The following is a 16225-nucleotide window of genomic DNA, read 5'->3' on the forward strand; positions in this document are numbered from 1 at the left end:
GGTTCCTGTTGCTCCATATCCTTAGTAGCACTTGGTGTTTCTGTGTTCTGGACACTGGCCATTCTAAAAGATGTGCAGTATTCTCCATTGTTGCTTTAATTTGCAATTTCATGATGACCTAAAATGTGGAGAATGATTTAATTTTAAATATTAATGGTTTGTGAATTTTAAAAAGATTATACCTAAGATGAGGAGGACTCCAGGGGGCTTCCTGATCATGAATCTGGGGCCTCCATACAGGCCTTGTGTTTAGAAGGTCCTGCTCTGAGTTTAAAGCTCTGCTCTTGCCAACTTAAAATTGTCATACATTTTTAACAAGGAGCTTAACATTTTAGTTTTTACACTGGGATCTGCAATGTATGTAGGCAAAATCATTCTTCACACTTGAAATACTCCAGAGGGGCTTAGTACTTCACAAGGAAAATTTTCTGGAAAATGAAGATTCTTGATTATTTTCTCCAAAAGGAAAAACTATCCCTATCATTAGGGACACTCTATTGCTGTGGTCTTTCATTTGGTTCTGTGTGTGTGTGTGTGTGTGTGTGTGTGTGTGTGTGTTAGTCATTCAGTCAATTCTGACTCTTTGTGACTCTTTGGACTGTAACTTGCCAGGCTCCTCTGTCCATGGAATTCTACAGGCAATTATACTGGAGTGGGTAGCCATTCCCTTCTCCAGGGGATTTTCCTGACCCAGGGATTGAACTGATGTCTATTTGGTTTGGAGGGATATACATTTAACTATCTCTGTTATTCCTTGACAGGACATGCTGGCATGTCAAGTCAAACCACAGGAGCCCTCAATACTAGATTCAAGACATAACATGAAAGCATATGTATTTCATTCTTCCCATGTATGGGTCCACTGTTTTGAAATAAATATATATTTTTATATGTGTTGTAAATCATTTAGCATGGAAAGAAATAGTCACAGAAGAAAACAATACATAGAGAATTGATAAGTCAAAGAAATCCTTTTTAGAATCATTTGAATTGGTACTATTTTCATTTTAAGAGATATCTTTATAACTATTACCATATCTCTGATCGATTCTTAGTATTCTAATATTACCAATTTAAAAGCTGGGCTAAGGTTTCCCTCTTTGCTGAGTGGTAAAGAATCTGCCTGCAAATTCAGGAGACATGAATTTGATTCTTGGTCTAGGACGATTCCAGCCCCAGGGCAAGTAAGCCCATGTGCCACAACTGTTGATCCTGTGCTCTAGAGCTCAGGAATGGCAACAACTGAGCCCACAGGCCGCAACTACTGAAGCCCACGTGCCCCAGAGCCCATGATCTGCCCATTCAACACAACTAGAGAAGCTTACAGAGCAATGGAGACCCAGCACACCAAAAAATAATAAAAAAAATTTTTTTAAGCTAGGCCATGTTATTCTTAGAGGTTCATAAGGACAATCGGAGCAGCCTCTACTTTGAGCCTGAATGGTGATCTGTCAGTTGGTGACCTGACTGTATATGGGAAGGAAAAAACATAAAATGTGTCCTGAGATGAGCATCTGAAGACAAAGGGTCATGTCTGACTGTAAAACTAAATGTTATCTTTACTTCAGTAAATTAAAATATGCTTACATTACTATCTCCCTTGTCTTATACTCTGCAATGCTTTTTTCATTAAAATTATCACATGAAGATGTTACTCTGGGTGATGAGTTGATAAAGATGAAAATTGAGATAAAGATGCCCATTTGATGATGTTTATTATCGTTGAACAAAGAATAAAATAAAAGCACTCAGTAATAACCTATAGCAAGGATGATTGGCATGAACATTAATTATTTAAATGAAATAGTATCAAATAGAGAGTTTTTTTAAAATAAAATGACATGCAAAATGACTCTTTCTATTTAAAAGTATATATGTTTATATTTAAGAATGTGTTATCAGACACCAAAACCATTGCTTCAAATTATAATATTAAAAAAAAGGTGAATCCCATTTGTCTCTTGAATTTATTTTTCTGTCCACACATAGGTGTGTGAGTTGCATGTGATTTGCATGAACAAGGTACATGTGAGCATGTACTTAAATATGCAGGTGAGTATAAATGTGCTTATGAAAGTGTGGATGATCACGGAAACAAATATACAATAAAAGTAATTAAAATGGAAATTTAAAAATATGAATTATAGCTTCATGATTGATTCTTCCAATGTTATTATTCCTGAGATCTCATTTTGTCAACACATTTGCTTCCTAGACTTAAAAAGAACTTGAGAAAGGATGTAAAAACATTTTTATAATTGTTGACATAACAAGTCAATATTTTCCCTAGCTTGATATGACTTATATGAAACCATACTGTTGTTGTATATACATAATTAAAATATATGTCTTATTGAAGATTTTGCTTTCCCCACAGCCATTTTTAGGTCTATTTTATTTTATTTTTTAACTTTTTATTTTGTACTGGGATATAGCTGATTCACAATGTTGTGATAGTTTCAGATCAACAGTGAAGGGGCTCAGCCAGACATACACATACATCCACTCTCCCCCGAGCTCCCCCTCCATCCAGGCTGCCACGTAACATTGAGCAGCGTTCCATGCGCCCTACAGTAGGCCCTTAATCCATTTTAAATACAGTAGTGTGTGCATCTCCGTCCCAAACTCCCTAATTATCCCTTCCCCATCATTCCCCCTACCCCAGCAACCATAAGCTCATTCTCAGGGTCCCCACAGCCTTTTTAGGGCTCTCTTGACCTCTTTGTTCCGCAGACTATAGATCAGCGGATTCAGCATGGGGATGATTATGGCGTAGAACACAGACGCCATTTTGTCTGTGCTCATGGAATGGTGGGAGCCGGGCTGTAGGTACATGAAGGCGCCTGTCCCATAGAAGATGGAGATGGAAGTGAGGTGGGACGCACAGGTGGAAAAGGCCTTCTGATGTCCTTCAGATGAGTGCACCCTCAGAATGGTGACAAAGATAAACAGGTAAGAGATCAAGATGACCATAATAGTGAAGATGATATTGAAGCCTGCCAAAATAAAAAACACCATCTCACTTCTGTTGCTGTCTGAGCATGAGAGAGCCAGGACGGGAGTAACATCACAGAAAAAGTGATCAACCACATTGGATCTGCAGAAAGAGAGACTGAATGTATTCCAAGTGTGCATGGAGGCCTGGAGGAAGCCAAAGACATAGCATCCTACAACCATCCATGTACACACCCTTGCTGTCATGATGTTGGTGTAATGGAGTGGCTTGCACACTGCTGCATGACGGTCATAGGCCATTGAAGCCAAGAGAAAAGTTTCCACAACAAGAAAGCCAACAAAAAAGAAAAGCTGAGTGGTACAAGCTTTGTAGGAAATGACCTTGTCTCCCGTGAGGAATCCAGCCATCACTTTGGGAGTGACGGCTGTGGAGTAAGCAAAGTCCATTAGGGAGAGGTGGCTGAGGAAGATGTACATGGGAGTATGGAGACGAGAGTCCAGCAGGATCAGCGTGATCACCCCCAGGTTCCCAACCAGAGTGAGGAGGTAGATGAGAGCGAACAGTAGAAAGAGTGGGACCTGCAGTTGTGGGTCATCAGTTATCCCGGCAAGAATGAACTCAGTCACGACTGTACTGTTCTCCATGGGGGTTATTTATGCATTATGAAGATGCACTATATCAATGAGAAAAGAGGGTTCAGGTAGTAACTGAGCTCAGAACCATAATTGCATTCAAGTTATGCTTTATATCTGAATTGTCCGAATTTAACATGGGCATAAGAGTGAAGAGACTTATGCAAAATCACTGCAGAGATCTGTTAAAAATGAAATTTGTTAGGGTACTTCCCTGGTGGTTTGGTGGTTAAAACCCCATGCTCCCAGTGAGGGGGTGCAGGTTTGATCCCTGGTTGGGAATGGAGAGCTCATATTCCACATGGTATGGCCAAAAAAGAAAAGTAAATAAATTAATTAAACTTAGATTTGCTATCCTTCCATTCAGATTTTCAAACAGAATATTCATGCAATAAAATAGATTACTGTAACTTAATTCACTTCATTGTAGTTACCACTGGTGTATCAAGAGCAGTATTTTATTCTAGTAATGCAAATTTTAATATATCATGTTCAAGACTTCAATAGTCTCACAGGTAATAGGATACGTAGAACAAGTAATTCCCACAGAGTGGGATACTGAGAAAGTCCTCTATAAAGAATAAAGACATCAGAGAGTAAAAGTTTAAAGTGTAAGTCCAGACTAAGAATATCTGAGTGCAAATTCTATCTCCGCCTTGTATGAGATGACCGGGTATTGCTTAATATCATTTGGCCATCATTTTTCCCTTGAACTCATCAACAGACTGAAGTGATAATGCAAACTGGCACTGTAGGCTTTTACACATTATGACTTCTTAGTTACTCAGTCAAGTTGGACATTTTGCAACCCTGTGGACTGTAGCCCACCAGGCTCCTCTATCCATGGGGATTCTCCAGGCAAAAATACTGGAGTGGGTTGCCATACACATTATGACTAGGACGGAGTTATTGGTCTATGCATCGATTACAGGAGTGAATGCTGTAATCGAGAAATTTCAGATAACTCTGAAATCAAACATCCTATATGCTCACTCATTCACTTGTCTTCTTTCCCCAAATCCTTTCACTTTCATATTCTGTCCATAATTTCCTCCAATTTTTCAAATAATAACCCTGTTTTACTCAAGTCATGAACAGTGCAGCTATGCCAAGTCAGAATTGATTTATTTTCTGAGTCATCTTGTGTATTAACCAGAGTGTCTGAGCCTAGGTTTCTCCTGTAAAATGGAATAAAGAATACCATCTAGCACTTAACCAGATTCAATCAATATAGATATTCTTACTGTTAGAAGATAGTGACAGAATCTGTCTAGAGACCCAAACATCAATGAGGCTAGGGAAAACTTCCATTCGAGCAGGAAGTGTGGGGCACTATGCTTTCTCTCATTTCATTTTTCTGTGCATTAATCCCATTAATCTCTGCAGAAGTTAATGATGGCTTGGAGCAAGGTGATAGTAAACGAAGTAGTGAAAATAATCTAGTTATCAGTGTGATTTCAAAATAGAGCTTGCTGGATTTCCTGATGTATTCAGTGTCGGACATTAGAGGGAACAGTGTTGATTCCTTTTTTTTTTTTTTTTGTACAGTCCTAGAGGGAATGGTGTAGAAGAAGCAGATGTTTGAGAAAGGACAAGAAAGATGATTTCAGATTAGTCATGGTGAGTTCGAGATTTTTTAGGCCATCTAACTTAGAAGGATTGCATAAACAATTGGACTTGTTGCATCAGATTTTATTAAATCAAAGTATACTGGCAATTGCTATGGTTTAACCTTCTCATATTACATGAAATCCACAAAACTAAATGACATCACTTAAGGAAGGAGATTGGAGAACAAAAAAAATCAGAGTATGCTAATGTTACAAAGTCAAGATCATGGAGCAATACAACTCTAAGAGGGAAGAAGGAAAGAAAATTGTCACCTCTGAGATGAGTGCTAGGGAAGCCCTGTCCCTGGACACAGTTTTCATCTGGGCGAGTAGGTTGAGGGAACTTCCAGGGGAGAAGTTAAGTGTATACTGGTTATACTGATAACTGTAAATTCCAGAAGTGCGGGGAGCGAGCTCCGCCTCTGGCAAAGGTCATGAGGAAGGAGGCTTGGCATACGCAAAGGCGGGATCAAGCCTCAGGAGTCTCCCTGGAAATTCTCGAGCAATCTACCCCCAAAACCAGAGTCTGCCTACTTTCTGCTTTGTGCTTTCACCTACACCTCTGACTTTACGGGGGGCTGTCCCCCACTACCTCTCTGAAAAAAGTTAGCTTACAGCTCCAGTTAATAATTCCTGGGTGTGACAGTGTTTAACCTACAAACTCCTTTGGAAATCGTCTAGCCTGCCTGAATAGGTTTTTCCGGCCACATGTGATTGTTCAGAGCCTCCCAACTGTGAGAGGCAGGAGATGTTCTAAACTGTCTAAACACAGATTCTTTTGAGTAGTTAAAAGATTGATTAGAAATTGTATTGGTGAAGGGATTTTCACTTGTTGGGCCAATGTTTGCTGCTAAGTCTCCATATCCCTTACCTGCTGTGTCCCTGGCAGTGTATTGATTAATATAATTGGTGTAAGTAGTAGCTTTAATGTTTGTAACCTGGGACCCTTGAGTTAATTCTTTTTCTTGTTATAGCACACCACACCTTTGCTCTGTAGGAATGCAACTTTATCTAATGCTTTTGGAGGGTGGCTCCTGACCAATCACCTTTAGAGAAAAATAAGTTTTCTGAAGAAAAGGTCTTAAAATGTTAACAGGCCTCCGGGCCAGAAGATGATGCAAATCACCTAACTTTTGCATATGCTAAGTTTGCAGGAAGAAAGCCTGGCTTGCTGCCTGACTCTACCCCTTCCCCCATTATCCTCTATGCATAACTTAAGGTATAAAAACTACTTTGGAAAATAAAGTACGGGCCTTGTTCACCGAAACTTGGTCTCACCATGTCGTTCTTTCTCTTACCTTCTGGCTGAATTATTCAGCCTCTTTTCTCCACTGAATTTCCTCACTGAGCTATCCTTATTTCAGCCTCTTTTCTTCACTGAATTTTACTGAGCTATCCTCATTCTATTACTCTTTATATCCTTAATTAACATTTAATTAAGCAATTGTCTCCTGACCTTCGCCTACGCCGTCTCTCCTTCGAATACCCTGGATCAGCCGGGGCTGGTCCCCGGCACAGAAGGAAGAGTAGAATTTCAGGAGTTGGGCAGGAGTGGCTGCTGGGCTAGTTTCGTGGTGAGTGACACACAGTAGGCGATGATGACCAGCCTATGAGCCTGTGGGCTGAAAAGGGAGGGTAAAGGTCTTGACTGAAGCCTCCTGACCCTGCTGGTGGTGTTAGGGAGGTCACAGGGAGGCATTATTATCCAAAGAAGATACCTTCTTGTTTATTGTTTACTTAAGTCAATACTCATATATTAAGTAAGTAAGTGTTAGTCACTCAGTCATGCCCAACTCTTTCAGCCCACCAGGCTCCTCTGTCCATGGGATTTTCCAGGCAAAAATACTAGAGTGGGCTGCCATTTCCTTTTCCAGGGGTATCTTCCCAACCCAGGGATCAAACCCAGGTCTCCTGTACTGCAGGCAGATTCTTTACCAACTGAGCTACAAAGGAAGCCCATATATTAGATGTCCATAAATCGGGGGGAGGAAGAATATACTGGAAACATTTCATTTTATTTTTTACCATTTCTCTTCTCAATAATGTAAAGGAGTGTGTCTTAATTGGGCATTTTCCTACAAGGGAGACAAAATAGTTTCAGGCACATTCTTGTGATAACATTAATCTACTGATAAGAATTATAAAAATCTTTGAATCATGTATTGACCTTTTAGCAGTCTTTCTTTAAGGATTTTTATGGATCAGATCAGCATATATTGGGTGTTCAGGACATAATTAAAAAGTGCACAAGAAGCTATGTGCCCTCAATTACAATTCAGATTCATTCTTCAAAGAATAACAGGGGTTTCAAAGCTCTCATGAAGTCTTCAGCAACTCCTCTCTAGACAGTGCCTTTCCGTTATAACCTATGGAGCCCCATGGGTCACTTTGTTACTCGTATTTGTTTTATCCTAAGTTAAGCTTCATCCACTATACAGATCATCTATACTGTATAAGTGGAGAAACGTAATGGATTAAACTATGAGAGTTAAAACTACTGAGCGCTTTCTATTTTCTGGACACCATATAACATTGTGCATATCTACATTGACTCATCTCCCAATCATGGGAGATATTATTCCCATTTCACATTTGGGGAAACTGAAGCTTGCTGACAAGGAATTACACACTGACATCTATAAAGCTAGCAAGTAGCAGAGCTGGTATTTGAAGTCGTGTCAAAGCCTGAGCTCTTGATCACTAAAACATATTCTCCTAATATTTTATATATAATCTAAACTCTCTATCCCAGCACTTGGCACAAAAAAATTATTATATTGGCTTATTCATGAGTGAGATGATTTCTTGAGTTCATCATTCACAGGCAATGTAGGAGGTAAAAAGCTTAGCTTTGGGAATCAAACATACAATTAGCTAGTGGTAATTTGCTTAATACACTATCTTTCAGAATCCCAGCCCAGTGATAAGGACGATATCCACACAATTATACCATCTAGTTCCTCTCCCCTCTCTCCAGAAAGAAAGATTAAAAAAAAAAAAATACTTCTACACCTAGAAGTTGCATAAGTTTTGAGTAACCTCAATTAATAAGCCACATAGAGTGTTGGAATTTGTGCAGTTATTCATCCAACACTTATTCTTTCTCCAAGTACTAAGTAAGTGCTTACAGTATATCCAGTTGTGTCCTAATTCTAAGGTTTACAATGACATAAGAATATATATATATATATTCCCTGATCAGAAAGTGTATAAGATGAAGACAGTTATATACAATGATCATTATTATGATATATTCTTATTCTTTATTCCCAAGAAGAGAGCATCACTTTTGTCCCTCAGGTCAGTGGGATGGTACCATGATCTAATTTACAGTCTAGTTCACCAGGCAATATATCTAATAGTTAATAATTCTGGGTGCCTAATGCAGGCAAAGCTTCAGAATGACAACTGGGGGACTTCCCTAGTGGTGCGCTGGCTAAGATTCTGCACTTTCAATGCAGGGGGCCCAGGTTTGATTCCTGGTTGGGGAATCAGACCCCACGTGCTGCAAATAAAAGTTTGCATGCAGCAAGGAAGGTTAAAGATCCTGTGCTACAACTAGGACCTGGTGCCGGGAGACAAACAAAAATAAACAAATATTTAAAAAAAAAAAAAAGAATGAAACTGCAATCCAGGTTTCCTCATTCCTGTGAATTCTCCTTTCTGACGTGATTTTTACACCTCTTCTTTCAGTGCATTTTTACTGCGGGTCTGTTAGCCTGAACCCTCCGTGCTTATCACTCTCTATTCCTCCTCTTTTCATAAACACTGTCACGTGCTCTCCAGATTTTCATAAATTTTCCAGTTGAGATGCAAAGACATTGGGATTAGCCAATGGAGCTAAAATTACCAATTACCATACCCCCAAAGAGGAAATTTAAAAATAAGAAAGGTTTAACAACTTGTTTAAATTCTACATAGTCAAGTATGGGGAGGCAGAGACTCAGGACCCTCTTGTTTCTTTTGTTTGTTTTAACATGGTAAATGCATATTCTCCTTAAGAATTTCTATGGCGTTGGTGACACAGTCTCTTATTTTAAAATTACAGACACATAGTAACATTCCATTCAAAATGTTCAGTACTCAGTTATGAATAAATAGAGATGGAAACAGGTGCCTTGATGTATTTTCCTGGTTACCTCTGCCCTGAAAAATTTATACAGATTGCAGATTTAATTGGATGCTTACCTTGCTCCCTGGACAATGAACAGGCAAATTCAACACTTTCACATATGAGTCTCAAATCAGAAATTCAGTCCATAAAAGAAAAGAAACATTCTACTGAAATGTTCTGAGTCTTTGACCAAAGGAAAAAGTTCTTCACAGTAAACAGAGATTTTGAAAAAAAAAAAAAAAACTACTGAATGGCAGAAAAGTAGTTAACATGACTTGCACAGAAAAAGCTGCTGATCTTTCTTCTTCTTAATAAGTAAATCACTTAATTTCCTTAAGCAACTATATATTCATCTAGAAAATGGGGATATTAGAAAGGCAGCCCCAAACAACACCCTCCCTGAAAGACTACCGCTGTCATGAGAAAAGAAGAGAATCCTTGTAGTGTCCTGAAAATGGTGATCACCACAATCAAAGTCATGATTATTTGCCCTGGTCATTATTGCAGGCTCCCTGTACATCTCGGTTTGGGTAAGGCCATCATATCTGTTTAGACAAGTACTGACAATCATTTAAATGAATGAATGGTCAAGGGGCTCTAGCACTTGGTCTGTTACCTATAATAAAAGGCCAGATGGAGTTATTGGAAACTGGAAGAGAGAGAGAACATTATAAACTCATGGACTTCTCAGGGGACAAAGTCCCCATGAAAGCAACAGGTCTTAATCTCACCACTGGAGAACAGGTAATGAATGTGTCTATAAGAATCCAGCTCTGCTTGTTGAGGGAGGTCATTAGTGTATTAGCATAATGCGTATTAACTCTCTATGACCATGCTAACATCAAGTTGTATCTTTATTTCTAGGGCCCAGTATTGACATAAACATGGGAGGATAGGGAGAGAGGTCTGCCATGAAGCCAAATGGATCCCAGAAAGAATTTCATGCCTTATTTCATCTGAAATATTTGAACTATTAATTATAATTATCATTTTTTCAACTGTGTATTGGTCCCAAATGAGTTGAACCATAGTCCTAGCCTTGGGTGTTCATATCCAGGCAAAAGAAACATGTGCTTAGTCTCATATGCGTAGGTTTACTGGAGAACACAAACAAGAAAGAAACTCAGAAAAAAGGATATAAAATTATAAACGGAGCAGGTGCCCATATAAGATAAAAATCTACCTTAAATTGACAGGCCAGAATGTTTTCTCAAGAGAAGCAACACCTCAGCTAATACATAAAGGATGAATAAATGTACATGGGGAAAACTACACAAAGGATGAAGCTATGGTCAGGACTCAAGTTGTCAAAGAAGTTGTCAGAATCTGAATAAGCCAGAGGGATTGCCCACAGTTAGCAAGACGTGTTCCTTGGAAGTTTGTTTTCAGGGTCTGTCACAGAATAAAATTCATAAACAAATGCAAACAAACAAAACTGCTCATCCCAAATGTCAAAATTATCAGGAGGACAACTAAAATAAACTAATTAATGTAAAAATAAAATTATCAGGCGGAATGATTGGTATGGGTTGTAGGAAAAGCATGGACAACTGGTAAGAATAACTCAACTCTTGTCCTACATAAAGGAAAAACCACTGGGGTTGGCAATTAGTTTCAGATTGGAGTACATTTTATTCTCACTCATTAGGAATCTGTATCATGTGTGCCAAGTCATATCCTATTTCTCAGGGAGAATCCATCACATTTAAAGTTATTCCCAACAGCCTGTGAGTTTTAAAAGCTTCAGTAGAGTAATTCCTAGGATTTACCTTGTGATTTTGGGGTGGTTAATATCTACTGTATTGAGAAACGACCAAATAGAATTCTCATACACCAAGGTATTCAGGCTGCACATATCTTTCAATAAGTAATAGACGAACAATGTTTGGTGTTTATTGTTTTTGTCCTGGTAGAAACAGTTCTACTCTTATTACCAGAGATGCATTAGAATCTTTCTTCTAAGTTCATGGTGCAGACTATCCATATAGTATCAGACATATGAGCATATAAAGTGCAAACAAACGTAACTAAATTTAAACACCAGATTCTATCCTTTGTACTATGAAACCTTTATACATCATTGTATCATAATATGCTTGGAAGGTAATTTTTATGTGTTATCTCATTGCAGTGCCTAAAGTGATAATCACTCAAAAATGTTATTATGGTTATTGTTATTCTTTTATTAACTTACAAAGATTCCTTAAGAACACACAACATATTAAAACCTTTTTTTCCCAGAAATACAGAAGCTTACATTTTAAACTGGAATATTAAAAATGCATACAAATTATTATGCTGCAAATAAAATGTGATGATTATGGTCTGCTGCTGCTAAGTCACTTCAGTCGTGCCCGACTCTGTGCAACCCCATAGACAGCAGCCCACTAGGCTCCTCTGTCCCTGGGATTTTCCAGGCAAGAGTACTGGAGTGGGTTGCCAATCAGGTGCTATTAGCATTTAGAATGACTGTAATGTTGCCTTCATTAGTAGTATAATGTGTGTGTGTGTGTGTGTGTATATGTATGTGTGTATGTATATGTATATGTATATATATATAAAATATAGTATTATGTATGCTATGGGCTTCTCTTGTGGCTCAGCTGGTAAAGAATCTGCCTGCAATGTGGGAGACCTGGGTTTCATTCCTGGATTGGGAAGATCTCCTGGAGAAGGGAAAGGCTACCCATCCCAGTGTTCTGGGCAGGAGAATTCCATGGACTATACAGTCCATGGAAAAAGGGTTGCAAACAATCGGACATGACTTTCACTTTTTCATGTATGTTATGCCAATAATATACACAATATAGTATATGGCTGCTGAACATATATGCCAGGCCTTACCTAATACAGCACTCACAAAAAACTCCCATGTAGACATTATTATGATTGCCTTCTAAAAATGAGAAAGAAAAAAATAAACACATTTGAGAAGTTAAGTAACTTGGAAAAAACACAAAGCAGAGGTAAATGTGAGAATTCAGGCTTTAGAAATACTAAGTATTAATACATTTAAGCTGTATGCTTTTCTGCTAAGAAGGGTGTTCATACACAGTACAGAACAGCTGATATATGGTCAAAAGTGAATCGCAACAAGGCTACTTGTCTCAAAATGTGCTCCACAGAAATCCCTTTCCTCAAGATGGTAATATTTTTTCAGCTGTTCACATCTTTAGCAGCATTTGGTGTTGTCAGTGTTCTGGACTTCGGCCATTCTGAAAAATGTGCAGTGTTCTTTCATTGTTATTTTGATTTGCATTTTCACAATGACCTAAAAAGTGGAGACTAACTTAGTTTTAAATACTAATGGTTGTAATTTTTAAGAGATTATATCTAAGAAAGGGAGGACTCTTCAGGGCTCGCTTCATGAGCAAGAATCCACTGCCGTCACTCAGACCTTGTGCTTAGAAGGTTCTGCTCTGGTTTTAACACTCTGCCCTTGCCAAATTAAAATTACTAAACATTTTTATCAAGGGACTCAACATCTTTGCTTTTCCACTGGGATCTTCAAATTGCATAGCCAAAAGTGATTCTTTGCCCTTAAATCTCCAGGGAGGTTTTCCCATTTTATAAGGATAACTCACAGAAAATGAAGAACCTGGTTCCTTTTCTTGTACAAGGTGACAGTCCCTCCCTACTAGGAGAGATAATCTATTCCTATGATATTTCACTTGGTTCTGAGGGATACATACTTCATTATCTCTGTCACTCCATAACAGGACGTGCTGGCCCTTCAAGTCAAACCACAGGAGCCCTTGATACTAGATTTCAGACATCACATGAAAAAAAAATTACTACACCTTGAAATAAATATATACTTTCGTATATTTTATATTATATATGTATTCTAATTCATTTAGCCTAGAAAAAATATTCACAGGAAAACCCACTACATCATATCAGGTAAGATCAGTTGCTCAGTCATGTCCGACTTTTTGCTACCCCATGAATCGCAGCACGCCAGGCCTCCCTGTCCATCACCAACTCCCGGAGTTCACCCAAACTCACGTCCATCGAGTCAGTGATGCCATTCAGCCATCTCATCCTCTGTCGTCCCCTTCTCCTCTTGCCCCCAATCCCTCCCAGCATCAGAGTCTTTTCCAATGAGTCAACTCTTCGCATGAGGAGGCCAAAGTACTGGAGTTTCAGCTTTAGCATCATTCCTTCCAAAGAAATCCCAAGGCTGATCTCCTTCAGAATGGAGTGGTTGGATCTCCTTGCAGTCCAAGGGACTCTCAAGAGTCTTCTCCAACACCACAGTTTAAAAGCATCAATTGTTTGGCACTCAGCTTTCTTCACAGTCCAACTCTCACATCCATACACGACCAGTGGAAAAACCATAGCCTTGACTAGACGGACCTTTGTTGGCAAAGTAATGTCTCTGCTTTTCAATATGCTATCTAGGTTGGTCATAACTTTCCTTCCAAGGAGTAAGCGTCTTTTAATTTCATGGCTGCAGTCACCATCTGTAGTGATTTTGGAGCCCACAAAAATAAAGTCTGACACTGTTTCCACTGTTTCCCCATCTATTTCCCATGAAGTGGTGGGACCAGATGCCATGATCTTCGTTTTCTGAATGTTAAGCTTTAAGCCAACTTTTTCACTCTCCACTTTCATTTTCATCAAGAGGCTTTTGAGTTCCTCTTCACTTTCTGCCATAAGAGTGGTGTCATCTGCGTATCTGAGGTTATTGATATTTCTCCCCGCAATCTTGATTCCTGCTTGTGTTTCTTCCAGTCCAGCGTTTCTCATGATGTACTCTGCATATAAGTTAAATAAACAGGGTGACAATATACAGCCTTGATGTACTCCTTTTCCTATTTGGAACCAGTCTGTTGTTCCATGTCCAGTTCTAACTGTTGCTTCCTGACCTTCCATACAAATTTCTCAAGAGGCAGGTCAGGTAGTCTGGTATTCCCATCTCTTTCAGAATTTTCCACAGTTTATTGTGATCCATACAGTCAAAGGCTTTGGCATAGTCAATGAAGCAGAAATAGATGTTTTTCTGAAACTCTCTTGCTTTTTCCATGATCCAGCGGATGTTGGCAATTTGATCTCTGGTTCCTCTGCCTTTTCTAAAACCAGCTTGAACATCAGGAAGTTCACAGTTCACATATTGCTGAAGCCTGGCTTGGAGAATTTTGAGCATTACTTTACTAGTGTGTGAGATGAGTGCAATTGTGCAGTAGTTTGAGCTACCCACTACATAGGAAATGATAATTCAAAGAAATTCTCTTTAGACTCAATTAATTTGATGCTGTTCTCTTTGTAAAAGATATTTTTATAAGTATCATCATATCTTTGAATGAGTCTTAGTGTTCTAATATACCCAACTTTAAAAAGTATGTTAGGTTATTCTTAGAGTGTGGTAAGTATCAGTCAGTTCAGCCTTCAACTTGAGTCTGAATAGAGATCTGTCCATTGGTGACCTGACTGTCCACAGGAAGGAAGGAACATAAAATATGTCCTGGGCTGAGCATCTGAAGACAAAGAGTCAAGGCTTACTGTAAACTTAAAAGTTGTTATTTTTTTACTTCAGTGAGTTAAAACATGTTTTCATTAGTTCCTTATCTTATACTCTGCTATTCTTTTTTCATTAAAATTGTCACATGAAGACGATAATATGGGTAATGTGTCAATAAAGATGAAAATTGAGCTAAGTAAAGATGCTCATATGGGGTCATTCCTGGTTGTCCAGTGGTTAGGAGTCTGCCTAACAGTGCAGAGGGTGAGGGTCCCATCCCTTGTCTGGCAAGATCTCACATTCTGCCAAGCACTAAGCCTGTGAGCCACAACTACTGAGCCTTCATTCTAGGGCCTCAAGCTGCAAGTGCGGAGCCCAGCCCAGAGAGCCTGCGCTCCGAAGCCAGAGACACCCACAATGGCAAGCCTGTGCACTGCACGGAAAAGCAGCCCCTGCTCATCACATTTAGAGAAAGCCTGCACGAGTCCATGAAGACTCAGAAGAGCCATAAAGAAATAAAGAAAGAAAACGTTTTAAAAAGAGGTTCATATAGTGATGTTTATTATCACTGAAAAAAGAATAAGACAAACGCATTATGTAGTAAACCTAGAGCAAAGGATATTCGGGACAAATATTATTAAAATGAAATATCTTCAAATAAAGAGTTGTGTGTGTGTGTCTTTAATTTACATACCAAATGTTTATTTCTATTTAAAAACATACAGATTAATATTTAGGAATGTGTTGCTGCTGCTGCTGCTGCTGCTAAATCGAGTCAGTTGTGTCCGACTCTGTGCAACCCCATAGACGACAGCCCACCAGGCTCCCCCGTCCGTGGGATTCTCCAGGCAAGAACACTGGAGTCGGTTGCCATTTCCTTCTCCAATGCATGAAAGTGAAAAGTGAAAGTGAAGTTGCTCAGTCGTGTCCGACTCTGTGAGACCCCATGGACTGCAGCCTACCAGCCTTCTCCATCCATGGGATTCTCCAGGCAAGAGTAGTGGAGTGGGGTGCCATGGCCTTATCAGACACCAAAACCATTGCTTCAGGCTATACTATAAAACTAGACAAGTCCCATTTGTTTCTTGAACTCATTTTTCTGTTCACTCATGAGTGTGTGAGTTGCATGTGGTTTACATTGGTAAGACGCATGTGGGCATGTACTTAAATATGCATATAAGCATAAATATACATATGAATGTGGGTAATTATGGAAACAAATATGCAGTAAAAATTAATTTAAAAGAAAATTTGAAATATAAATCATAGGTTCATGGTTGATTCTCCTTAAGTTATTATTCCTGAGAACTCATTTTGTCCACATGTTTGCTTCCTAGACTCAAAAAGAACTTGAGAAAGGACATAAAATATTTAGATAATTATTGACCTAGCAAGTCAGTATTTTCCCTAGCAAGTATAGGAAACCATACTACAGTTGTTTCTATATAA

General features: G+C 38.9%; 1 protein-coding gene across 1 annotated transcript; it reads right to left on the reverse strand.

The window, feature by feature from the left end:
• Positions 1-2163: 2163 nt before the first annotated feature.
• On the reverse strand, positions 2164-3600 carry LOC133261525 (olfactory receptor 5B12-like). The gene has a single exon (XM_061439993.1). The coding sequence runs from the start codon at positions 3598-3600 to the stop codon at positions 2683-2685; it is 918 nt and encodes a 305-aa protein (XP_061295977.1). The 3' UTR covers positions 2164-2682.
• Between the last annotated feature and the right edge of the window lie 12625 nt (positions 3601-16225).

The sequence above is a fragment of the Bos javanicus genome, chromosome 15 (genome assembly GCF_032452875.1).
Source record: "Bos javanicus breed banteng chromosome 15, ARS-OSU_banteng_1.0, whole genome shotgun sequence".
NCBI lineage: Eukaryota > Metazoa > Chordata > Mammalia > Artiodactyla > Bovidae > Bos > Bos javanicus.

Excerpts from the sequence above, each read along its gene's own strand:
- LOC133261525 (XM_061439993.1), bottom strand. The coding sequence starts at position 3,600 with ATGGAGAACAGTACAGTCGTGACTGAGTTCATTCTTGCCGGGATAACT.